Here is a 26313-nt window from a genome sequence, read left to right as displayed (position 1 = left end):
TGTGTAGATTGATGAGGGGAAAAAATGTCATCCATTTTAGAATAAGGCTGAAACTTAACAAAATGTGGAAAAAGTCCAGGGGTTTGAATACTTTCTGAATACACTGTATCTAGCCTCGTTATTGTTATTTTATTGTGATTTTACAGACTGTAAAATACCCATCACTAGCAGCCCTTCACCCGTACCCTGCCCTGAACTGTCAACATGATATTCGAAACTGAGCATGTGCAGACCGCAAAGAAAACAAACAGTAAACAGGATAAGCTTTTGACATGCCACAATACCCATTCTAAGATCAGCATATCCCAGACATCTTATCCAGGTTTCTCATAACTGGGATGCAAGCTTTTACGTGTTATTGTAAACAGGATATGATGTTTATATGCCTCAATTCAAAAACAGATGACCTGAGTATCCCGAATAATAAGGAGATATTGGTGTGCATGTAGATGTGATCATTGATGCTGAACAGGTCAATGATGCAGGTTGGCGTAGACTGCAGTGGACTGTTTCAGCTTCTTGGTGGCAACGGCGAGAATGTGGAGCAGTCTACATGCACCTGCTTGGCTGGGGAGGGACAGCGGGTAGAGACCCATACAAATAAATGGGGGCCCATTCCTGTAAAAGGAAGGTGCAAAAGGGGAGGATGGGGGAGAGGCACACAGCTGCTTCGAATTTGGCGTAAAACAACACCCTCTTGTGGGTAATCACTTTTCCTGTGGTCCTGAGGTACGTGTATGCAGTTGTTAAATCTAGAACATAGTAGGCTACTGTACCATTTGTTTCAGAAGCATATGGGCCCAGAGACAGTTACGTAATGGCCTTATTTATATTGCCGCCAGTGCAGTGACACTTTGTCCGCGAGACACCCGGCGGCAGTGGTAACCCCAGAGTTGGCCGCAGTCTAGCGCTCATATGCACCTGTTCTTGTGTATCATTGTGAGCATCTGTAGCCCCCCAGTCTGCCAGGCGGCAGTGTCTGGAGTTGTCATACGCCGAGCTCAAAGAGTAGACAATATCGCTTACTACCTAGGCTGCTAGAAGCAGAGGCTCTTCAATGTAGTATGGGTTTCTAGTTCAAGGAGTCAGCCACAGATAGAGAGATACCGGAAGAGTAGACAGATGCAAATGTCACCTGCAGTTGTATAATGTAATCTCCAAAGACCACACAATATGTATTTATTAAGGATCCCCATTACTCTTCCTGCGGTCCAGCAAAATTAAGGCAGTTAAACAATTCGGATGGCATGTGACTTGTTGGACATTCTTCCCAAATAGCCTGGTCGAGGCTGGATGCCATCTGGTTTGCATACCAACAGGTCAGAGAACTCAAGCATTGCCCTCCATCCCATCTCCTTTCCCCTCCTCCAGCACAGACCACACTCTCTTCTTACTCACCAAGAAGACCTCACAAATACCTGTCAAATTAGTTTGGAGACCGTAAAATTAAGCTGGTATTAAATCAACTGAGCATTGCTTTCCCAAAGTGTACCCTATTCAACTGAAACCTTAGATGGTTACATTTTATGTAGTAGACCTGCATGCACGTATTAAATATACGCCTAGTTTCCTGAAACCAGTCACAAGTCAAAAAAAGACTTTATCCCAATAAAACAGAGGGATACCTCATCATATGAGAAGAGATTTAGAATAAACCCTGCCCTTGAAAAGTTTCTCTCTCTCTCTAGGTCAGCTCTGCGTGTGCAAGCTTTCTTTTATTAGCACTTCATTAACATTCATTAATTGCTTCCGTTCTCCTGGGCACAGCCCCAATCAAAACTGGAACTGATAGAAATGAAGCGGAGATGGAGAGCAAATGTACCCTGCTCCAGATACAGTCAGTCCTGCTGCAAAATATCCCATCCACCTGCTCCCCTTTACCAAACACATTTCCCCCTGTCTGTTCTGAGCAGAAGAAGAGACTTATTTGGGGAACTCATTACCCTCATAGTAAAGAGGTCAGAGCAACTTAAGTAGACATACATTTTATTTACTTGTTCTGTACATAAAGGGCCATACCAGGACAGGTGTTAACCATGGGAAATATTAACACGTGTTAATGGTATAAGAAAATAAAAAGGCACAATTTTTTATTTTGAATTAAGACGACAACACGGAGGCACTCTAAAACATGAGGGAAAAAACAGTAATACTGTTAATGGCTTTACAAAGCACGTTGATAAAAATATGTTTACCCAACTAAAACGTAAATTAAAATTGGTGTATTGCTTAATCAGAGGGTTTAATATGGAGGTTGCACAAGGAAAACCAAACTACATTTGAATGGATTGATTCCACAGATGCCATAAAAACAAGTCAATTCATATTTTAATGAGAAAATTTTCAATGAGACAAAGCAGCATTTGACCTGGGAGGCCAAGAGGTCATGCACAGAGGCCACCAGCAGGCATTTTTTTCCCTTTAAAAAAAGTAACCTTCAGTCTAATTGTTTACAAGGTTATTAAAACAAATATTAAATGCTCAACTCAACAGTTGGCTAACAAAAAACACTACAGTCAGGACATGATTGATAGTTGTACAATGGTATTACTCTACCCAATGAAAAAGCTCAGGGGGATTGATGGGCAAGCACTAGGGGAAGGGGAAGTCTTCTTTACAGCAGAGATCTAATGAAGCTCTTTATCAGCACACTCACACCAAGACCAGAGAGCAGGACAGCTCTGGCATCACAATGTCAGTCAGACATAACCAAAGACAACCAAGTTCTCTTCTCATGTCCTGTGCTTGACAGTCAACACTGGCTAGAGATGAGAGTCAGGGGTGTAACCAATCACCACCTTAGGGAACCTGGGGAGGAAACAGGGAAGGATTGCTTGTACTAAAGTTGCATTTTTCAGTGAAAGGCATTGATGGGGTGTCATTGGCTGGCTGCAACCTTTGCCCACCTCCTGTGACCCATATCATTGGATGCATGAGGCATCCGTCTCATAGAAAAGCCCTTACCCCTCAACAGCATTTATAAGTCCTCTTACAACATTGGCTATAGCCTGGTCACAGTCATGCACCTATACTACGACAAACGCCTCGCTCAGCACTCCTGAATTTATGGCACAAATAAAACAAAATATGTCTTCACATTTGGCCATTTCACATGTAGTCTGGGGAAATCATAAATAACGAAACTGTCAACTAGGTCTGTGTCACTGAGGCTATGGGCTATTCCACAAGGCAGAATCCATGTGAGCTTGAACTCCCCTGTCAGCCTCTGCCTTGTCCTCCTGCCCAAGTCAGCTCAGCTTGTGTCAGTCAAGAGACTGATCCACAAAACACACACACAAGTAATGGTCAATCTGTGTGTGTGTGTACGTGGCTAAGGTACCAACAGTGAATGATTGTTTGGAGAGAGACACAGTTAACTGTCTGGTTCTATCCTCAGGCCCCACTTGGAGCCCTTTATGACTTTGCTCTCAGTCAGTCAATGTGATGTTCAGTCACCTCTCTTCTTTTTCACATTAACCTCCTCCCATCCACAACACACAGTCCAAGCAAGCTCTCAAAAAATCCCTAAGTATTCAAATGTAACCAAGATCAAATAAAAAATGACCAGGTAAGACATGGCGTCATGGGAGCCATGGCAACAAACACAACCAACCGATGGTCTGAAAATGAAAAGACATAAAGGCAAAAAACACTGACGAGCCTGTAACCAGGTAGGGGATGGGGGAGTTCAGTTGAGTCTAGAGCTGTAAACAGTCAGAAAGCCGCACAATGGTTGGAGTGACGATAACAGAGAACGCTGTGGCACAGCCCCAAGCAGGCAAGCACATAATCGTGGTGACACTGGCAGGCGGGGTGGAGACAGCCAGCAGGTTTGAGTGTCACTGTGGGGAGGGAGGGTTGGTTGGGGTCCAGGTCATTCACTCTCATCCGGATTCTGGGGGTCCATTATTTTGACATGGGTGAAGGGGAAGAGACCCCTCCGGCCATTCACCTCTCCCTCCCACTGACCGCTGATGTTCATCCTCGTCACTTTGACTATATCACCCACCTGAGGAGAAATGAAGGACGGTTGGAGTTAAGTTTTCCTTAATTCCACAGACAAATGAGGTGGACAATTTAAGATAAGTGCTCAGAGCCTCCATCACACAATAAAGTACTGACTGAGACTCCATGTATTTGACACTGTAATATGGTTGTGACAGGCCGAGCAGAAAGCCATAACTTTGGTGCTTTGCGACACTGTGCGTGACCCCTATCTGCATATGCTATTCACTCAGGATTAAATGTGGGAAATTGCCATTGTTAAGAGGAAGATTAAAACCTGAACGTGGAGGGCAGGCTCTAGATGTAGCAGAATGTATGGATCAGAATGAGGCTTCAAGGACACTGAAGTCATATAGATGTGCCATCCATAATCATAATCCTCACCTCGCATAGTGAAAGAACATTGATGTACTTAACATTTAATAGAACTAATCGGACTACTTCGAAAGGATGACAAAGGTCCTGAAATAACCTCTCGGTAAAATCCAATGTACATTGAGTATAAAAAAAATTAGGAGCACCTGCTCTTTCCATGACAGATTGACCAGGTGAATACAGGTGAAAGCTATGATCTCTTATTGATGTCACTTGCTAAATCCACTTCAATAACAAAGGGGAGGAGAAAGGTTAAAGAAGGATTTTTAAGCCTTGACACAATTGAGACATGGATTGTGTATGTGGCATTCAGAGGGTGAATGGGCAAGACAAAATATTTAAGTATATTTGAACAGGGTATGGTAGTAGGTGCCAGGCCCACCGGTTTGAGTGTGTCAAGACCTGCAAAGCTGCTGGGTTTTTCACACTCAACAGTTTCCCTTGTGTATCAAGAATGGTCCAACACCCAAAGGACATTGAGCCAACTTGACACAACTGTGGGAAGCATTGGAGCCAACAAGGGCCAGCATCCCTGTGGAACACTTGACAACTGGTAGAGTCCATGCCCAGACGAATTGAGACTGTTCTGAGGGCAAAAGGGGGTGCAGGTCAACATTAGGAAGGTGATCGTACACTGTGTGTATAGGCTACTTGCACCTTCTTTATATAAGAAATGATCCTGTTGTGTGGTGACACAATATTCTAAACTGGACATCTTGTGAGAACAGTCCTTGCAAATGTTCATATATTTTCAATAATCAAACATTACGCTGGTAATAACTAGATTTCAGTAGCCGTCTCGGTTATGAAGGGGCTGGGTGGTGCGGTATAGCACAGGGTATATTGGGGGAGGCAGGTAGCCTAGTGGTTAGAGTGTTGAGTCAGTAACCGAAAGGTTGCTGGATCGAATCCCTGAGCTGACAAGGTACAAATCTGTCATTCTGCCCCTGAACGAGGCAGTTAACCCACTGTTCCCCGGTAGCCTGTTGTAAATAATAATTTGTTCTTAACTGATTTGCCTAGTTAAATAAAGGTTAAATAAAAATATAAATAAAAAATATTCTCCTTTCAGATGAAATTATATATAATGACTCAGGTTCCATTCCTGAAACAGATGTTCCCAAAATAGCCTGCAAAATTGTACGTTTTTGCTGTTGGCCATGACCTACTCTGAGTGACAGAGATAATTTTAGAGTGAATCCATTTGAATCACTTTTTGACAGCACCCCTTTTGAATATGAACAAAACCTTCCATACATATTTGCCCATTGTAGAAGTGCTCAGAAAATGACCATTTGGACCTGAATGAGAAAAATAATTAAGGAGATAAATGTGATCAAAGTTGAACCATTTTGCATATCCCACCATACCATGAGACATTCATGTCTTCATTACTGGAAAATATAAAAACGGTTGAGCTAGATGTAATTTAAAAGCTTACAAACAGGCTTGTTAAATTGTATTTAAAAAAAAATTTTTTTACCTTTAACGTCAATGACTTAAAAACGCTTCAACTCAGATTTTTTTCATATTATTGTATGTTGTAGCTTAGACCCTATATTACGTCATCTAAGGTTGTGTTGTGGACGCCATCGGTTGAGATACAGCATACTCTTGTACACAGGGTGTGTGTCATGTTTTGTCTGTGTACTAAAATAGACATTTTAACTCTCAAATAGTACTACAAAGAACGTTGGAGTCCACACATCAGAGAATGTTGACTTGAATGGGAATGTGTTGTTTTAAATTATACTGTCAATCCTCCACAGGGAACCTATTGACAACATAGAAACATAAATAATAGAATAGACATAATCATTTAAGTTGACATTCGAATGTGGGTGGACCGGCGGTCATCTTTGTGGTAGTAATTAGAAGTTAACTTCAATTTAAAATTTCAATGGTGTAGCAGCTAAATTGTAGTGGTATGAAGGGATACGTCCATTCTATTAATTGTATTTCTATGATTGAAATTATACCCACCCTCTATTCAAGAGCATGTCATGTCTCAACCGATGGCAGGCCCAACACAAAAACCTCAGATGCGAAATAGGGTCTAAGCTATAAACACACGCAAATATGAAAACAAATTCTGTTGAGAATTGTTGTTAAACTTAAAACAATTGTTTGACACTGTTCGACACCTTTTTCTCAATTACATTTGCTCACCTCCTGCGTCCCCTCACCTCCACCCTCTCTCACCTACTTTGAAAAAAGGTCAAAGGTAATCGAGGAGAGGTGGCGAGGAAAGGGAACGTGGACGAAAACGTGCTTGTATGAAATGAGACCCTCCTCCACTCACATGTCATCAGGCAAATTACGTTTACAGGGGTGTAACCCAAAATAAATGTAAAGTGATAAAAACAAATTAAGTTAGTTGTGCAAGACATTTTATAGATAAAACAATAAGTAGCGTATTGTATATAGATTGTGTTGGCCTGTCTCACACATGAATCTTCTTTGTGCCAGACTGGGTTCAATTTGAATTTTTCTGTATTTATAAATATTGTTTTGGATAACCTTATTTACTATTTATTATGTATTGATTAAAAAAAGAAGAATTTAATCGATGCACACTGCAGAGAACACCGGAAGAAGAATTATCACTGAATTATTGTAATGTTTGTTCATGTGTCAATTAATCCCATAAGGGATGGGTTGCCAACTGGCGATTTGACACAAAAATGTAATTTCATTCATTCATTCTATTGTTTTTAAACGTGTGCATGGTTTTCTAATGGGGGACTGATTCAAAGGGGGTGTTGCAGATATAAAAACTCTTCCGTGGTAGGATACACTTGTGCTTCCTCACCAGAATTATGCTATCGAGGAGGGGAGGACCGTCTTCGTTCGCCTACTAACGAATCAACACACTCCACCACTTGGTCACTTGTCGGGTTCCAGGTCACAGAGGAGAGAGGACACTAAAGGGCTCCGATTTAAGCAGTGGATCGGCCGCTGAACTCTCTAGTCTTTGTGGGTCAAAAGGTCAAAGTACTTCTGGGACACTACGACAGTTCATATAAATCAGACCTCCAAAGAACAACTTTCGATAGAGTGCCAGCAACTCCATGAAAACGTGTCAGAGATATATTGCTAGTAGTGCTATTAGCCTTGGCTGAAGGCAAGTCTCTGCTAGACTAATAGGTGGCCTACATATCCATGTCTACAAAGCTTTTAAGTGAGTAGGTGAATGACCATGAAGGAGCACATGACTACAGAAGATCTAGAGGGCTAGTTCTTCTCAAAGCTTAGTCAGGCTTGAGGAGTGGGTGTATGAAGAGTGGGAGTAACTTTGCAGCAACAGCATGGGGAAGTCCCTAACATACTTTTACCCACCAGAAGCCTGCTGTAGAAACAGATGCACCATTGACTAGAATCTCTAACTGAAGCCTTGTTCACACTGCAGGCCTTAATTCTCAAATCGGCTTTGTTTTTCAAATCCGTTTTGGAATACTGACTGTCCAAACAGCAAGTTACAAGTAATCAACTAGGATTTGTGTGTGTTCAGACAGCAGTTATTTGCTGACATTGCTATGCTAGTTGTCATAGTAATGACGGGTGTGTGCGCAGTGGTGTAAGCTGATGGTGGTGGTGGTGGTGCCTGTGCTTCCCATCACTCAGAAAGCAAACTAAGGTGACAATGCCCGCCATGGACGTTTCCCAGTTGCTTTGAATGTTCAAAATCATAGTGTAAGAACACTTAAAGCATCAAAGGACAAAATTATTTGATTTGATCCAACTTTCAAAACAAGTCATTTTTGGCTAACCACATCAGTCAACTAGCTAGCCATTTAGCATTCTAGCACATTCACTAATAAATAATAAGCTACTCAGTTCTGACTAGAACATATGGTAGCTGAGTAGCTAGCAAGCAATAACAGTCTAAAAACCACCTGCGGGCAAATAAATCAGATTTGACCAGAAAGACAAGTCACATGCCCAGGAATCAGATTTGTATCTAGTTTCAAACCACCAGCAAAAGGTGGTTTGAAATGTGGCTTAAAATATCTGAATCAATGTGCTTTTTGGCTGTTCAAAAAGAACAAATTCCAATCAGATATGCATTTTTTGTTGATCATTTTAAACTGCCAATGTGAACAATGCTTAAATGAGAGACGGTTTACAATAGTGTGGGGGTCTAGTACTCTGAAGCCCCTCCCCCCAGTTTCCATGATTAAGTCAGATTTGACTTAAACCAAGGTGGTGAAGGCTACAGTAATATTAACTGACAAAAATGTGGCTGTGTTCTGGGGTATGCTGGTAGTCCAAGGCATTAGTCAGCCTTGCTCTAGTTTGTGAAAGAGGTGGTGCTATTCACACAACCCCAGACTTTCTTTCTGACAGATTGAAATCTGAAGTGCTAAGCTGCCGTCTGCTCTGGTGGATACATGATAAGAACAAACTGATCTGATGCACAAAACACGTCCCCTCTGATCAATGAATAATCTCAGGATTTCTCTCTTGCACCCGCTCTCTAGTCTCGAAAACCCGACCCTCGGCAACACAGTTACTGGTTTCAATGATGGACTCTTTTGGCATAGAGGAATTACATCACTGCCTACGTTGATAAGGGAAACAGATTGAGGCAGACATGTAAGAACGTCACGATTCAAAATCAAAGTTCGCTGGCAAAACCTTGCAGTGGTTTTAGTTAAGGTAGTTGATGCAAACTAGCCACTTGCAAAATACACTCATTAAAAATAACCTCCGTGATCTCCAGCTTGTTAGCTACTATTCTGTATTTATTCAAAACGGACAAAGTAGTGAAGTAGGCAGTGACGTAGTTCCTCTATGTCAGCGGCCATCAACTAGGCTCAGCTGCGGGCAATTTTTTTGTTGTTGAGAGGATGGTCGGAGGGATAGAACATAAGTATATATCATTTGTACTCAAGAATCACAAACAGATAGGGTATTTGCGAAAAACATAATCATTGCAAACCTTGATTAAATTGGTACACAATGACATATGTCTATTTATGAGTGGAAATACTTTGAGATGAATTCCTAATGATTTTACAGTCTTATGTCCAAAAATCTCAATACAAAAAACCTTTGGGAGCCCAAATAAAAATTGCTTGCGGGCCGCCAGTTGACAATCCCTGCCCCAATGCCAAAAGAGTCCATCATTGAAACCAGACCATAGGGTCAGGTTTTCGATACTACCCTCTGAGCGAGAGGTCTACAGAGAATAAAGCCTGAATTACTTCAATGCTTAAACCACTGACCAAAGGTGAAGCTCTTGTAGTGTTGTTTGATACCCACTTGGCACGTCATCAACCCTAGCTCCCCGTGGGGTGCCTGTCCTTCAGGGGTGATCTTTGGGACAGCGGGAGCCACTGGACGCTGAGCTTAACAAATAGAGATGAGTCCAGAGAGCTGAGACACCTGCCGCCACTGATTACTCAGCATTTCTACTCCACAGAAAGCTGAGTACTTTGCACTTCCTCAAGAAAAATCAACACAGACTGATACCACTGGCCAGGGCAGGAAAAGGCGAGGAGGAGGAGAAAAGACTAGCTATTTATTTAACTAGGCAAGTCAGTTAAGAACAAATTCTTATTTACAATGACGGCCTACCCCGACCAAACCCAGACCTCGCTGGGCCAATTGTGTGCCACCCTATGGGACTCCCAATCACGCCGGTTGTGATTCAGCTTGGAATCAAACCAGGGTCTGTAGTGATGCCACTAGCACTGAGATGCTGTGCCTTAGACCGCTGCGCCACTTGGGAGCCCAAAAGCTAAATATGAGGAATGCAAGACAGTTCTGATGCAGCAAGCATATTCTGTCGTCATCTCAACTGTCTTTAAATGACTTGATCCATAATATTTGGCACAATGGCTGCGTTTACACAGGCAGCCCAATTCTTATCTTTTTTTATGTAATTGGTCTTTTGACCAATCAGATCAGCTCTGAAAAAGATTTGATGTGAAAAGATTTGATGCGATTCGTCAAAAGACCAATTTGTGGAATAAATATCAGAATTGGGCTGCCTGTGTAGACTTACCGCATTCAGACCCTAACTGCTTTAGCGCCTATTGACGATAGTATCTTCTTGCTTGCTTTAAACATTAACACGCATCGCTTGCGGTACGGTTTTGGAAACATAAAGAATGTATCTTTCATATCATAAAAAAATGATAAATTACTACACACCTTTAAAGGGTTAGGGTTCCCATATTACAGCGCTTGTTTGTGTAAAACAGATGGGAGACAGAGTGGACTACCTGCGCTAATTAGCTATCTGCGTCTAAGAACACCTGTGTGTAAATGGAAGATGGCCGCCTTAAACGAGTTGTCACTGAAAAATACTGTTGGCTGCAACTGTGTTAAAATGGGTTAAAACAGTGTACAGTTAGTGTGTATTTTACATTTGTGAAACTATTTTGATGTGATATGAAAGTAGAGGGATTTATGTTTCTAGAACCGTACCACAATTAAAAATTGATTCACGTTTAGATGGAGTATTTGGTTGTTTTGGTATCCATAGCAAATCACCTTCAAACAGAACATGTAAGGTCTTTGGACTATAAGGAGTAACATTAGGCTCCTTTAGTCCATTATTGGGCCTAGCGTAGCTAATGGGTACTGTGTCTGCAGGCTTAAGTTCCTGACAAACTACAATGCAGCTTTCACATGACCAGCTCATTAAATCTAATGAAATGTACACAATCTAGTGAACTACGAGCATAGAGGACAACTAGGAGCATTTAGGCATTGAGGTCTCCCTTCACAAAGCCATGCTGGGACAAAAAGTGAGGGACTCCTACCTCTAGAGCCAGGGCCGTCTTGTCATAGGCACAGGGCACTCGTTTCTGGATGGCCTTAGCCATGACTGGCCCGTTCTGCATGGAGGGCAGGGGGGTGATGACCGCTCCGGGGGTGCCAGGAGGAAGGGGCGAGGGGGTCTGAGGCTGAGCGTAAGCGTGGGCCGGCTCGGGGATGCCATAGCTGTTGGAGTTGCGGGAGCCGTGAGGAGGCTGGCCAGGATGAGGGGAGGGTCGCACCAGCTTCTCCACATAGGGCACAGGGATCATGCCCATGCGGCCCTCCTTGCTCTTGGCACTCCACCACTGCTCCTCAGGCTTCTCCAGGATGATCAGGATCTCCCCCTTCTTAAAGGGCAGGTCCTCAGCATCGCTGCCCGTGAAGTCGTACAGAGTCCGCACATACTCCAGGTTGTCTTCTGGGCCGCCCATCGTCTGAATGGGGCTGGTGCCTATAGCTGTGTTTGGGTACCTGGGTAGGAAGAGGGCCGGAGGAGGGGGAGCATAAAAAAATAGATCAACATGTACACTGAATTAAAATATAAATGCAACATCTAAAGTGTTGGTCCCATGTTTCATGAGCTGGAATAAAAAAATCCCAGAAATGTTCCATATGTACAAAAAGCTCATCTCTAAAATGTTGTGCACAAATTTGTTTACATCCTTGTTAGTGAGAATCTCTTTTGCCAAGATAATCCATCCACCTGACAGGTGTGGCATATCAAAAAGTTCATTTAACAGCATGATCATTACACATGTGCACCTTGTGCTGGGGACAATAAAAGGCCACTAAAATGTGCACACAACACAATGCCACAGATGTCTCAAGTTGAGGGAGCATGCAAATTATATGCTGACTGCAGGAATGTCCACCAGAACTGTTGCCAGAGAATTTAATGTTCCTTTCTCTACCATAAGCCACCTACAAAGTTGTTTTAGAGGATTTGGCAGCACGTCCAACCGGCGGCACACCCGCAGACCAAGTGAATGGTGTCGTGAGGGCGAGCGTTTTGCTGATGTCAACGTAGTGAACACAGTGCCCCATGGTGGCGGTGGGGTTATGGTATGGGTAGGCATAAACTACAGACAACGAACACAATTGCATTTTATTGATGGCAATTTGACTGCACAGAGATACCGTGACGAGATCCTGAGGTCCATTGTCGTGCCATTCATCCGCCGCCATCATCTCATGTTTTAGCATGATAATACACGGCCCCATATCTCACGGATCTGTACACAATTCCTGGAAGCTGAACATTTCACAGTTCTTCCATGGCCTGCATACTCACCAGACATGTCAACCATTGAGCATGTTTGGGATGCTGGATCGACGTGTACGACATCATGTTCCAGTTCCCACCAATATGCAGCAACTTAGCACAGCCATTGAAGAGGAGTGGGACAACATTCCAGAGGCCACAATCAACAGCCTGATGCAAAGGAGATGTGTCGCACTACATGAGGAAAATGGTGGTCACACCAGATACTAACTGGTTTTCTGATCCACGCCCCTAACTTTGTTTTAAGGTATTTGTGACCAACAGATGCATATCTGTTTTTCCAGTCAATAGATTAGGGCCTAATTTATTTCAATTCACTGATTTCCTTATACAAACTAACTCACTAAAATATTTTTTTATTGTTTCTTGTTGCATTTATACACTACATATACAAAAGTTTGTGGACACCCCTTCAAATTAGTGGATTTGGCTATCTCAGCCACACCAGTTGTGGACAGGTAAATAAAATAAAAAAATAAAAAAAATCGGTAAATACCACCTTTCGAACAAGTCTGTTCGACAAATTTCTGCCCTTCTAGAGCTGCCCCGTTCAACTGTAAGTGCTGTTATTGTAAAGTAGAATATCTAGGATCAACAATGGCTCAGACACAAAGTGGTAGGCCACACAAGCTCACAGAACAGGACCACTGAGTGCTGAAGCGCGTAGCGTATAAAAATCTTCTGTCCTCGGTTGCAACACTCACTACCGAGTTCCAAACTGTCTCTGGAAGCAACGTCAGCACAAGAACTGTTCGTCTGGAGCTTCATGAAATGGGTTTCCATGGCCGAGCAGCCCCACAACGCGTAAAGCCAAGCGACGACTGGAGTGGTGCAAAGATCGCCACCATTGGACTCTGGAGCAGTGGAAACACGTTCTCTGGAGTGATGACCCACGCTTCACCGACAGGCGAATCTGGGTTTGGCGGATGCCAGGAGAACCCTACCTGCCCGGATGCATAGTGCTAACTGTAAAGTTTGGTGGAGGGGGAATAATGGTCTGGGGGCTGTTTTCATGGTTCGGGCTAGGTCCCTTAGTTCCAGTGAAGGGAAATCTTAACATTACAGCATACAATTACATTCTAGACGATTCTGTGCTTTCAACTATATGGAAGGCCCTTTCCTGTTTCGGCATGAAATTGCCCAAATGCACAAAGCGAAGTCCATACAGAAATGGTTTTTCGAGATCGGTGTGTAAGAACATGACTGGCCTGGACAGAGCATTGATCTCAACCCCATCGAACACCTTTGGGATGAATTGGAATGCGGACTGCGAGAAAGGCCTAATCGCCCAACATCAGTGCCCGACCTCACTTATGCTCGTGGTTGAATGGAATCAAGTGCCTACAGCAATATTCAAACATCTAGTGGAAAGCCTTCCCAGAAGAATGGAGGCTGTTATAGAAGCAAAGGTTGACCAACTTCATATTAATGCCGATGATTTTGAAATAAGATGTTCGACTAGAAGCAGGTGTCCACATACTTTGTCATGAAGTGTATTTTTGTTCAGTATTGATTATCACACGACTGTTTCAATATAATATGAACACAAGTTTTACTGCTGAAATAATGAAATCTGACTAGATCGGTATTTCCCAGTATTTTGTTTTTTGCCTTAGCACTACACAGCTGATTCAAATAATTAACTCATCATCAAACTTTGATTATTTGAATCAGCTGTGTAGTGCTAGGGCAAAAAAATGAACCGAGCACCCCTTGGGGTCCACAGGACAGAGTTTGGGAAACGCTGGACTACATCAAAGTATATACATTCCTCTCCCCAAATGTCACTACTGTTTTGTATCACACCCCCTTTGTGAACATACCACACCAGTCAAGGTTCAAATTGTTATGAAACATATAAATAACTCAAACTGGTGGAAGACAGTAGCCCGAGCCGGACAGGAACTATGCAAGTCATTGTTAAACCTGTCATTACATGCAGTCACTACTCAATAAGTACAATACGTTTATGATTGACATGGGATACAACCCTCAGGCTCAGTTTCTGAGAGGTCCATCACATAGCAGGTAATGTGTCAAATCATTGGAATTTTAAAGATCTTGAAAACCTGCGGCCTAAATAAGAGCTTTTAACTTATTTCCATTGAGTGGTATGTGGCCGCAGGCGCAGCCTCTGGCAGTTCCTTACCTGGGGGCAGGTTCTATCAGTGTAGTCGTATCCAGGTAGTGGATTTTGTAGAACTCCAAAAGTGCTGGGAGGTGATCGAATTCTTGATCGCCGATTTTGAACCTCATGCATGGCAAGGAGTTGATGATATAGTGGGACACTTTGGAATTTTCAGATACTGACAGCACATAGTCGCCAGGGCAGGTCGAGGAATCCCGAACCAAAAACATGCCATGCCTCTGTCCTTGTAATCTATTCTGCGCCTCCTGTCTTGACACCGGCCCAAAATACCAACTGGACCGGTCCGATGGATCGAACCGTGCAGATGACATATTTGATAAAAATGTACTTCTATAAACAAAATAACAAATATTAGTTTAAAACAATAAATAAACAAAAACACAGAACTAAATAAGCTAGATAACGATTTTGACAACTTGATTTTGAAGATCCAGGGAAGGGTAATCAGCCGCCCAAATTGATTTTCAAGTCGAAGCCTGCAGGCTTCAGTTAGTTAAATCCAATACAAACGTAACCTGACGTTTCAGAGACAGGCTGCGAATAGCTTGAAACAACTCTGAAGCGTAACGGTTATTCATTTATTGTCAATGACAAATGCCAGTTCTCAATGTCTAAAAGTAGAAGCTATACATATACAGAATGCCTCACTGCAACAAGGATCAATCAAGGTTCCTCTTTAAGTTCCGTCTTCTGAAAAAGCAAACATACATCTATCTCATGAAACAATATAGTGCATCTCCAGTCCCTGTCAGTAAATGAGAACGGAAAAGGTCGCCTCACTACTTGATTAAACGAGTCTCCATGTCGATACAATGTTGCAAATAGCTGTGCGCCGGAGCCCAAATTGTTACTTTGTATCTTCTTGGTCTAACTGTAAGGCACGAAATATATATGTTCGATCTTTTTCTTGACTTTTGAGGCAGTAACAAAAATGGCGGCCTGCAACACGTCTCCACACAAAATGAAATCACAAGAGTGTCTCGGTTCCCCTGCATGCATATAGAGTCCCAAAACAGTAGAATTTCTTGAGTATATTTCTGTCCTCTGATTTGTTTCAATAATAAGGTCTCACTAGTATTTTTCTTTCCCTTGTTTATACTCGGCTCCACACCTCCAGCCTGATTGAGTCCGAGACAAAAAAAAATGGCGGATAGAGGGCGGGTCTGCGCGCTCCCAGTCTATCTGCACGTCACTGTCGCCTCGAGCGAGTGCTCCACCCCAGCACGACAAAAAAATACATTGTGGGTTCTGAGAAGAAAAAAATCACTATAGCTGTCTATATGAAATAGATGTCTATCTGAAACGACACAGTGGATTTTATTATTAGTTGGCCGAGGCTTATCTAATTGTTTGAAAAATAGGTAAAAACAGGTTCTTAGCCTGCATCCAATCATGTGGACAACATAGGAGGACATCATGTCCAGATCATAGGAAGACCTTGATGGTGGACCTTTGTACAAATGTATAGTTTTCAAATAGGCTTTGATTCAGAAGGCAACTTGTGGTTCTACTCAACATTTCTAGGCATAGGGGCATAGTAGCGGGAAGTAGAGGTGCTGAGGGTGCTGTAGCACCCGTGAAAAAATCCCAATTATAAAAAATGTAAAAAATATTATTTGCTAAAAAGTAGTACACTGGGCCTTTACTTTTTAAAGTAAAGGCTTTTTTGTGTTATTTAATCTTTATTTAACTAGGCAAACCAGATAAGAAAACATTTGAATTTACAATGAAGGCCTACCAAAAGGCCAAAGGCCTCCTGCAGGGACTGGGCCTGTGATAAAAAAAGAAATATTAAAAAAAAATAGGACAAAACACGCATCACATCAAGAGAGACAAAACAACACTACATGAAGAGAGACATAAGACAACAACATAGCAAGGCAGCAACACATGAAAACACAGCATGGTAGCAACACAACATGACAACAACATGGTAGCAACACAACATGGCAGCAGCACAACACATGGTACAAACATTATTGGGCACAGACAACAGCACAAAGGGCAAGAAGGTGGAGACAGCAATACATCACGCCTGTATTACTTCTATTAGCAGACCGATATAGATGTCTGTAGCTCGGGCAAAAACTTTTTTTCAGCATATCTGCTTTGGCAAAAAGGTACAATAGTTGTATAATTAAGAACAGTATCTTGCAGGATTCAATAGTTGGAATTTTAAGCCCTGTCCCTTTCTCTGCAATTTTAATTCTAATGGAATCCTGAAATAATCAACCATGTCCTCAAACATTGACATCAAACGGTTCAAAGTTATGGGCAAAGACAAAAAACATCCACATGAAATTAGATATTTTTCTTGATCAAATAACACGGAAAACAAACACGTTTTGTGCAGTATTCATTTACCATCCTTACAAACCACTTAATGTAAATATACATTACTGGATCTTACATAGCCTGGTCATCTAGATTTGTACCATTAGACTTTCCATCACCACGAAGAAAAACTATGCACAATACAGTAATTGAGTACATTGAGACGTCTAGTCGTTTGTGGCAATGTGATGTGATGATGTGGCTCAGTTTGTAAAGCATGGCGCTTACAATACTAGGGTTGTGGGTTTAAGTCCCACGGGGGACCAGTATGAAATTGTATGCACTCACTAGTAAGTTGCTTTGGATAAGAGTGTCTACTTAAAAGGAATGAATAGACCATTTCAGTTTTCACTTAGAAATAAGTTGCATTTGCAAAGTGTTTCAAGAAACTGGACAAGATATATCAAGCAAGTATTTTTTATTCCACAAGTATTATCAGATTAACTGCTTTGTACAGATAATTATCAGACTCAAGTTACAAATGCTGGTAAACATTCAAATACATTTAATGTTTTATTTTGTATACTTAAGTAGTGCACTGGGCCTTTACTAGTCCTGCATTAGTGGACCGATTTAGACATCTTCAGCGCAGGCAACTGTTAAATTGACAGTAGATTATTAGCCTAGTGTATGCTATTCACTTTTCAGTCCACACATGAATAGATGTCCCCAGCAGCATATTTCCCTATTTTCAATTCCTGTTGATCCTCAACTTCCCCTCCATTCAAGCTTCTCTGAAGTGTCATCTGGCACAGAACCGTGACAGATCAACTTGGGCCTCCCCACATTCTAGAAAAGGACAGGCTGCATTTGAATGCAGGAAACATTGCCACCCAAGACCCCTCCGAAAACCATAATGCAAATGAGTTCATGCAATGGTATTAGGACTAATATTAGCATGAGATGTTGTTTTGTAGACTTTGTGAGGCAACCACATTGGACAGAGCATAAAGTATAACATTGGGCCACATTGAGGTTGTATCTTCCTCTCTTAGTTTGGAAATAGAAGAGTTGTCATGGTCCATACCTCTTGAGACTGCAGCTGGTTTGGTCTCATCACTGCAACACAGTCTGAATGTTAATAGATTTGCACCCAATGGTTCTTGCTAATGCCTGCCAATTCCCACATTCCCGCAAAGGCTCACTGGTGCAACAAATTGGATGAAAACAATCTGGAGTTTTTATGGTAATGTATAATAGCTGCTGATTTCACCATAGTTGGCTGGTCTGAGGAGCTATAGGAGGACAGGCTCATTTTAATGGATGGAATGGAATAGATGGAATGGAATCAAACACGTTGTTTCCATGTGTTTGATGTGTTTGGTACCATTCCATTGATTCCATTCCAGCCATTATAATGAGCCCGTCCTCCTATATCTTCTCCTATAGCTCCTCCCACCAGCCTTCTCTGGATTACAGGTATAGGCCTAGGATGCTTTATACAAATTGCACATTGCATGTGTTCTCTTCACTGACCAAGATGGAAAATACCATTAAGAAGGATTTACAGAATTTCTGCGAAACTACGGATTTATTTTTAGTGTTTTTATGTATAATTTCTGCATTATGGTTCCTTGAAAAATGCCTTCTAAGTTATTTGTTTCATTTTAATTTCCAATTGAGGAAGAATGTTTAGTGTGTCTGTTTTTTATGATTGTGTTTTGCTTTCGTGTATTGTTTTGTATAATAAAGTGCATTTTAATGTGTATGGATGTGAAATTTGATGTGTATATTGCATTTTGATGTGTAATGTTATGCTAAACAGGGCTCATCTGGAAAAGAGACATTGGTCTCAGCATTGACTCCCTATCAAAAAATAAAAAATTGCAGGAATGACCAACGATTCTGTAAAAACAATAAAACACACACACAAAAACAACTACAACGGCAGTCATAAGTGTTGGTAAGGACAGACAAAAATGTATATACTGTAGACCTAGGCATATCAGAATCAGACCTGTTTCTTTGTCCCTTTGAAATACACTTCCCCTTTCCAAATAACAAATCACCCATGCAACATACTGTGTAATTTATGTTAAAAATGGTAACGCCAAAATGTATTCATTTAGGCTATTTGAGAGATGCAATCTTTGTGTTTGTGTGACTCTGCTGGAATGCAGGACACCTGGTTTCCTCGATTTCAACACCCTCTAGTGGGTAATGGAAACCACCATGAACCTTCATTTATTTATTTAGAACTTTCATTATTTCCACAGTGAGGTCACATGATGCTGAAATAGATTCTGAATAGACTGAGGTCCCTGGAGGAGAGACTTGGATGAACATGGGCGAATATTAACATGAGTGAACATTTAAATCATATATCACATTAACCCTATATATAGATTCCTCTCGCTTCTTATTTCTCGTGTTTTATTTATATATACACTGATTGTACAAAACATTAGGAACACCTGCTCTTTCCATGACAGACTGACCAGGTGAATCCAGGTGAAAGTTATGATCCCTTATTTACGTAACCTGTTAAATCCACTTCAATCGGTGTAGGTGAAGGGGAGGAGACATGTTAAAGATGGATATTTAATCCTTGAGAAATGGATTGTGTATGTGTGACGCTCAGAGGGTGAATGGGCAAGACAAAATAATTAAGTGCCTTTGAAAAAGGTATGGTAGTAGGTGGCAGGCACACTGGTTTGAGTGTGTCAAAAACTGCAACGCTGCTGGGTTTTTCATGCTCAACAGTTTACAGTGTGAATCAAGAATGGTCCACCACCCAAAACATATCCAGCCAACTTGACACAACTGTTGGAAACAGTGGCGTCCACGTGGTCCAGCATCCCCGTGGAATGCTTTCGACACCTTGTAGAGTCCATGCCTTGACAAATTGAGGCTATACTGAGGGCAAAAGGGAGTGCAACTTAATATTAGGAATAATGACCTGTAATGACCTGACTAGATCATAAAAGAACAACTGTCCAGACAGAGGATTGAGTTTACGAATGGACGGTTTATTAAACCAACTTTACACAGGCTACTGTTTGGCCGTAGCCCACGCCAAATAAATGAAAGATAGCCCACAAGCCAATCGTGACCTTCTCTTGTGAAGCCCAGACGTAAGAGAGAGAACAAAGGCAAAACCTGGTCTTAACTTCCAATGCTCCATCCCCCTGCCCAACCCCCCTCCACGCCACTCCGCCAACCACCAGGATGCCCGGCATCAGAACATTCCAGGCATTCCCGTGATTGGCAGATAGCAGGTTGACTGACATGTCGGACCCCGCGAACACAACCACCTACTAGCCTAACACATAACACACAGCAGTCTGTGCGGGTCGCTACAATATCCAGCCAACTTGACACAACTGTTGGAAACAGTGGCGTCCACGTGGTCCAGCATCCCCGTGGAATGCTTTCGACACCTTGTAGAGTCCATGCCTTGACAAATTGAGGCTATACTGAGGGCAAAAGGGAGTGCAACTTAATATTAGGAAGGCGTTCCTAATTTTCTATACAATCTGTGTGTGTGTGTGTGTGTGTGTGTGTGTGTGTGTGTGTGTGTGTGTGTGTGTGTGTGTGTGTGTGTGTGTGTGTGTTTGTGTGTGTGTGTGTGTGTGTGTGTGTGTGTGTGTGTGTGTGTGTGTGTGTGTGTGTGTGTGTGTGTGTGTGTGTGTGTGTGTGTGTGTATACAGTTGAAGTTGGAAGTTTACATACACCTTAGCCAGATACATTTAACTTAAACTCAGTTTTTCACAATTCCTGACATTTAATCCTTGTAAAAAATGCCCTGTCTTAGGTCAGGAGGATCACCACTTTATTTTAAGAATGTGAAATGTCAGAATAATAGTAGAGAGAATGATTTATTTCAGCTTTTATTTATTTCATCACATTCCCAGTGGGTCAGAAGTTTACATTCACTCAATTAGTATCGATACAAGTGTTAAACAAACCAAAATATATATTATATTTGAGATGCTTCAAAGTAGCCACCATTTACTTTAATGACACCTTTGCACACTCTTGGCATTCTCTCAACCAACTTCACCTGGAATGATTTTACAACAGTCTTGAAGGAGTTCCCACATATGCTGAGCACTTGTTGAATGCTTTTCCTTCGCTCTGCAGTCCAACTCATCCCAAACCATCTCAATTAGGACTATAATTTGAGGTCAGGTGATTGTGGAGGCCAGGTCATTTGATGCAGCACTCCATCACTATCCATCTTGGTCAAATAGCCCTTACACAGACTGGAGGTGTGTTGGGTCATTGTCCTGTTGAAAAACAAATGATAGTCCCACTAAGTGTAAACCAGATGGGATGGTGTATCGCTGCAGAATGCTGTGGTAGCCATGCTGGTTAAGTGTGCCTTGAATTCTTAATAAATCACAGACAGTGTCACCAGCAAAGCATCCCCACATCATCACACTTCCTCCTCCATGCTTCATGGTGTGAACCACGCATGCAGAGATCATCCGTTCACCTACTCTGCATCTCACAAAGACACAGCGGTGAGAACCAAAAATCTTACATTTGGACTCATCAGACCAAAACACAGATCTCCACCTGTCTATTGTCCATTGCTCGTGTTTCTTACCCCAAGCAAGGTTCTTCTTTTTATTGGTGTCCTTTAGCAGTGGTTATTTGCAGCAATTCGACAATGAAGGCCTGATTCACTAAGTATTCTCTGAATAGTTGATGTTGAGATGTGTCTGTTACTTGAACTCTGTGAAGCATTTATTTGGGCTGCAATCTGAGGTGCAGTTAAGTATAATGAACTTATCCTCTACACCAGAGGTAACTCTAGGTCTTCCATTCCTGTGGTGGTCCTCATGAGAGCCAGTTTCATCATAGTGCTTGATGGTTTTTGAGATTGCACTTGAAGAAACTTTCAAAGTTCTTGACATTTTCCGGATGTACTGTCATTTCTCTTTGCTTATTTGAGATGTTCTTGTCATAATATGGACTTGGTCTTTTACCAAATAGGTATATCTTCTGTATACCACCCCTACCATGGCACAACACAACAGATTGGCTCAAACGCATCAAGAAGGAAAGAAATTCCACAAATTAACTTTTAACAAGGCACACCTGGTAATTGAAATGCATTCCAGGTGACTACCACATGAAGCTGGTTGAGAGAATGCCAAGAGTGTGCAAAGCTGTCATCAAGGCAAAGGGTGGCTACTTTGAAGAATCTCAAATCTCAAATATATTTTAATTTGTTTAACACTCTTTTGGTTACTACATGATTCCATATGTGCTATTTCATAGCTTGATGTCTTCACTATTATTCTACAATGTAGAAAATTGTAAAAATTAATAAAAACCCTTGAATGAGTCGGTATGTCCAAACTTTTGACTGGTACTACATATATATATATATATATATATTTATATTTATAGTTGTACTATGTTGATGTTGATTTCTGGACTGTTCGGTAGAGCTTGCGAGTTAAGCATTTCACTGACAATAAAACTTCAACATAAACTATAGCTACTATTACAGATATTTCAGCATATAGTCTCATTCCAATTACATGGTGATGCTTTGAAGCTGGTACTGATAACCTGTAAAAAAAAACATGGCACCTGGTGTATGTTTGTAAAACAATGCACATCTAATTCCTTGTCTCACAGTTACATCCTTAGAATAGAAGGCTTTGTAGACCCATGAAAATCATAGGCCAAGGCCAAAATGTAATCATTGAAGGGATTTGCCTGCCTACTGATTTAGATTGCCTTGATTTGAACCATTTCTATTTTGAGTACAAAAGTGCATCACTTCCCGTCAAGGATATGCTGATCACTACTACAATCAACTTAATCAGAAATGTCTTCGAAAGTTACAGTTACATTGTTGCATCTATTGAATGGATGGAAAACTTTAACAGTAAATAAGTCTGTTATTCTGCGGTAGGGTTTAATGGTGGTTGGCATCCAATATGTTGCATTACCGTTCCTAACTGCAATTTAGTATAAATAAAAACACCCTTTCAATTAACCCTACACTCAATAAAAACCCACTATCCCATTCCACTACTTTGACCCTATCTGCTCCTGCACCATGCCAACGGCCTGGGAGGACAGGACACCACCAGTCAACACACCCTGTAACTCTTCTGAAGTTAAATCTCGTATACCCAAGTACTTATCTGCAGCTGACACCACAACATCTATTGTCTGTGATATACGTTCAATTGCTATGAATGTTAAGAAGCCAACATTACTGATGCATATACCACTTGTTGTCGTATCCGTCTGTGCTGGCACAGATCTACTAATGCCTCAGCATACAACACCTTCTGCACTACTCTGACTCTGGCCACCTCAAACTGCTTCTCTCACACCAGACACTTCCGATCTCCAGCACCATGTCCACCCATACAATTAGCACATACCACTAATTTCCCCAATACTACACATTCCTTTGTCTCATAATTTTCTGCACACTTCTCACACTTAAGAACTTCCCGCATACACACTGCTGCCACATGCCCATAAGCTTGACACCTGTAACAACGTAATGGGTTTGGCACAAAAACTCCTATTAGATAACTGAAATATCTAAACATCACTTTGTCAGTCAAAGAATCAACATCAAAACTCAAAACAACAGCCAACAACTCTTCTGTCTCACCACACGCGCCACCCTGCCTACGTTGCACCAACCGAGTATCACAAACACCGGGAATCTTCCCATTCAGCTAGTCCACCTTCACATTTACTGCTATCCCAATAATCACTCCTTTCAATGGTGCCCTGTTCCTAAGAGCAAAGCATTAACCCGATATTGCCCTGAGTTGCGTGACAAGGAGCACTTGCTCCCTCTGGTTGGAAGAAACACACACAAATATCACAAACCATCTACGTGTTACTTTCACCGACTCAACTCCTTTTCCATCAACCCTGAAACCACAAATGGATCCGCCAAAAGGCAAGGATCCACTTTCTCCAAAAATCTCACTCCTACTAGACCAGATTCTACTTTATCATGTCCATTGATGCCAGTTTTGGGCTCCGACCTATTCATCACACCTTCCACTTCACTTATCTTGCCATCACTCACTTCCATTTCACCTCCAGCACTCAACTTGGCATACTGCTCACTCTGTACTTGACACCAGTCTTCTTCACCCCCATCTCCCTTTCTTCCGCAATCTTCATCAAATTCAACCTCAGCTTTCCTCATTCTTTTCGACGCCTTCTTCCTCTTTTTCATCTTCCATTCCTCACAGCTAAAAACAGAAGACTGTCTCATGCAGCTTAGGTAGAGGCAGTAAATCCCCACACTCATAACAGAAGTTCCTGTCATTCCCGCTTGTCTCTGTTGCCATTTTCCGCTCTACTGTCCCCACAAAATCCATGCTCTTGGATCTGCCCCTGCTATGTAGTTAGCTAACGTTAGTTAATGTTAGTTAGCAAGATGTTAGCTACAACACAGACCCCAGGGACATTCCTTCTTGGCCTCACTTGGAATAAAATGCACTTTATCTGCCAGGAATATAACTAATATCATTGGCATGTGTTGCTAGGAAAATACAGCAGGCAAAATATGAATCGCTTCCTCTTTTTTAGTGAGTAGGAGATGAGAAAGGCTTGGACTGCCCACACGAAGTCCAGCAATGATATGGAGAATCATGTTTATGTCATAGCCAAATCTAGTGTAAGTGAACGTTTTAAATTACACACACACCTAGCAATCTCATCATGGATCATCAGACTACTCTGTAACATTGTATATGAGTAACTGAAATTATTGGTAAATAATGATGACCATCTCTCATCTAATAAGTATGTTATCGTTCACTTCTGAAAAGGAAGAATACTTGTTCCTGGTAGCAAGGTTGATCATTCACTTAAGGGACATTCGTACGTACCCCACATACTTTTTCTATCTGCTAGTTCTGGTTCACATTCAGATTTTAGAGACAGCTATTCTGTCAAGTCGAGTTACGTAATGGACTGTGTTTTGTTTCGCAGATAAAAAGGCGCAAGTAGGAGGTACTGGGGCCTGTTTCAGAAAGCGGGTTTAGAGTTAGTTGACTCAGAGTTTAAGGAAACTTTGGGTTTTCGGTTTCACAAAGCCAGTTCAGCTTAACTCTGAGTCAGTTTCTATGGCAACATACTCTATGAAGCTAACCTGCTCACTGGCAGGTTTTCTTCAACTAACCCTGAGTTTCTCCTCCTCTTTAGCTGAAGCCTGCAGACTGAAGGAGGTGTCAGACAGGAGGTGTCATCTACTGAAGAAGGTGTCGTCTACTCAGACATGGCGTGTCCTTTTCTTGAAGAACCAGTTGATATTGAAGCACAAATACTCAGCAGAAATCTCAGTTGGGAGAGGGTGATCAGACCCCGCTTGGATGTTGTATCATTCCCTGATGATTATCTGTTTGAGCGTTTTCGTTTTTCTGCACAATTGATCATTCATCTGAACAATTTTCTCAGGCCTCATATCGTTCATATAACACATCGTGGTCATGCTCTCAGTTCAGAAAACAAATTCTTTGTGTTGCACTTCGTTTTTTTGCCAACGGGAGTTTTCTATAGAACCTCGTGACGCTGAGCATATTTCCAATGCAACCGTCTGTCGGGCTGTCCGAAATGTGACTCTTACACTGAAATGTTTACTGTACACTTTTGTGGTGTTCCCAAGTCACAGACCCACAAGACTCAAAGAATTCCACAGAATTGCAGATATCAGTCTAAGCAATAATTAATTCATTTAGTATGAAGCTTTGAGACTTGAAGCACTAATCAGTTAATTTGATATATTTTAAGATTTCCAGGTGTGATTGGCTGCATAGATGGCATTCATATTCCTATCACAGCTCCTTCAGTAAATGAAGTAGAATATGTGAATAGGAAGTCTTTCCACAGCATTAATGTGCAGGTAGGCCTAAATAGTAGCCTTTGGTATTCCAAATGAAAGTTACATCAGAATACAGCTACTGCAGCTAATTACTGTTCTGCACTGTGAAGATCATATGTGATGCAGCCCACATCAGCCACGTGGAAGCAAAGTGGCCTGGGTCTGTGCATGACTCGCACATTTGTGTGTATACACTGAGCGCTAGATTTGCCCGTGGTGAGTTATATATATATATATATATATATATATATATATATATATATATATATATATATATAGCTATATCCAATTGTTTCCTCCTATTGCAACTGAAAATGTCAACTGTATCCTCGTATTATCATAGGAGAGTTCGATGGTTACCTGCTCGGTGACAGAGGGTACCCCTGCCAGCCCTATTTGTTGAACCCTTACCCTGATCCTGAGCCCGGCTCTCAGCAACGTTATAACTTGGCTCACTGCAGGACACGAGCCAGGGTAGAGATGACCATTGGGATGCTCAAGGCCCAGTTCCAGTGCCAAATTTGAACATGTCCAGTGAGCACACATTTGGAGACTTGTATGTACAAAGGC

The 26313-nt window shown here is 41.7% G+C and overlaps 1 protein-coding gene and 1 pseudogene across 1 annotated transcript; one reads left to right on the top strand and one right to left on the bottom strand.

The window, feature by feature from the left end:
• Positions 1 to 1969: 1969 nt before the first annotated feature.
• LOC129818391 (crk-like protein) lies at positions 1970 to 15751 on the bottom strand. Its single transcript, XM_055874233.1, has 3 exons — positions 14583 to 15751; positions 11154 to 11622; positions 1970 to 4009 (listed from the first exon to the last, which is right to left on the bottom strand). Exons 1-3 carry the CDS (start codon positions 14891 to 14893, stop codon positions 3875 to 3877), a joined length of 915 nt encoding a protein of 304 aa, XP_055730208.1. The 5' UTR covers positions 14894 to 15751; the 3' UTR covers positions 1970 to 3874.
• Positions 15752 to 25140: 9389 nt separating this feature from the next.
• LOC129819184 (putative nuclease HARBI1) lies at positions 25141 to 26268 on the top strand (annotated as a pseudogene).
• Positions 26269 to 26313: the final 45 nt, after the last annotated feature.

This window comes from Salvelinus fontinalis, chromosome 21 (genome assembly GCF_029448725.1).
Source record: "Salvelinus fontinalis isolate EN_2023a chromosome 21, ASM2944872v1, whole genome shotgun sequence".
Taxonomy (NCBI): domain Eukaryota; kingdom Metazoa; phylum Chordata; class Actinopteri; order Salmoniformes; family Salmonidae; genus Salvelinus; species Salvelinus fontinalis.
The sequence above is the reverse complement of the archived record's forward strand: the minus strand, read 5'-3'. Positions and strand labels throughout refer to the sequence as shown.

Coding starts and splice junctions, on each gene's coding strand:
- LOC129818391 (XM_055874233.1), bottom strand. CDS start 14,893: ATGTCATCTGCACGGTTCGATCCATCGGACCGGTCCAGTTGGTATTTT. Junction 11,623..14,582: donor CTGATAGAACCTGCCCCCAG/GTAAGGAACTGC, acceptor CTTCCTACCCAG/GTACCCAAACACAGCTATAG. Junction 4,010..11,153: donor AGACGGCCCTGGCTCTAGAG/GTAGGAGTCCCT, acceptor ATTTCTCCTCAG/GTGGGTGATATAGTCAAAGT.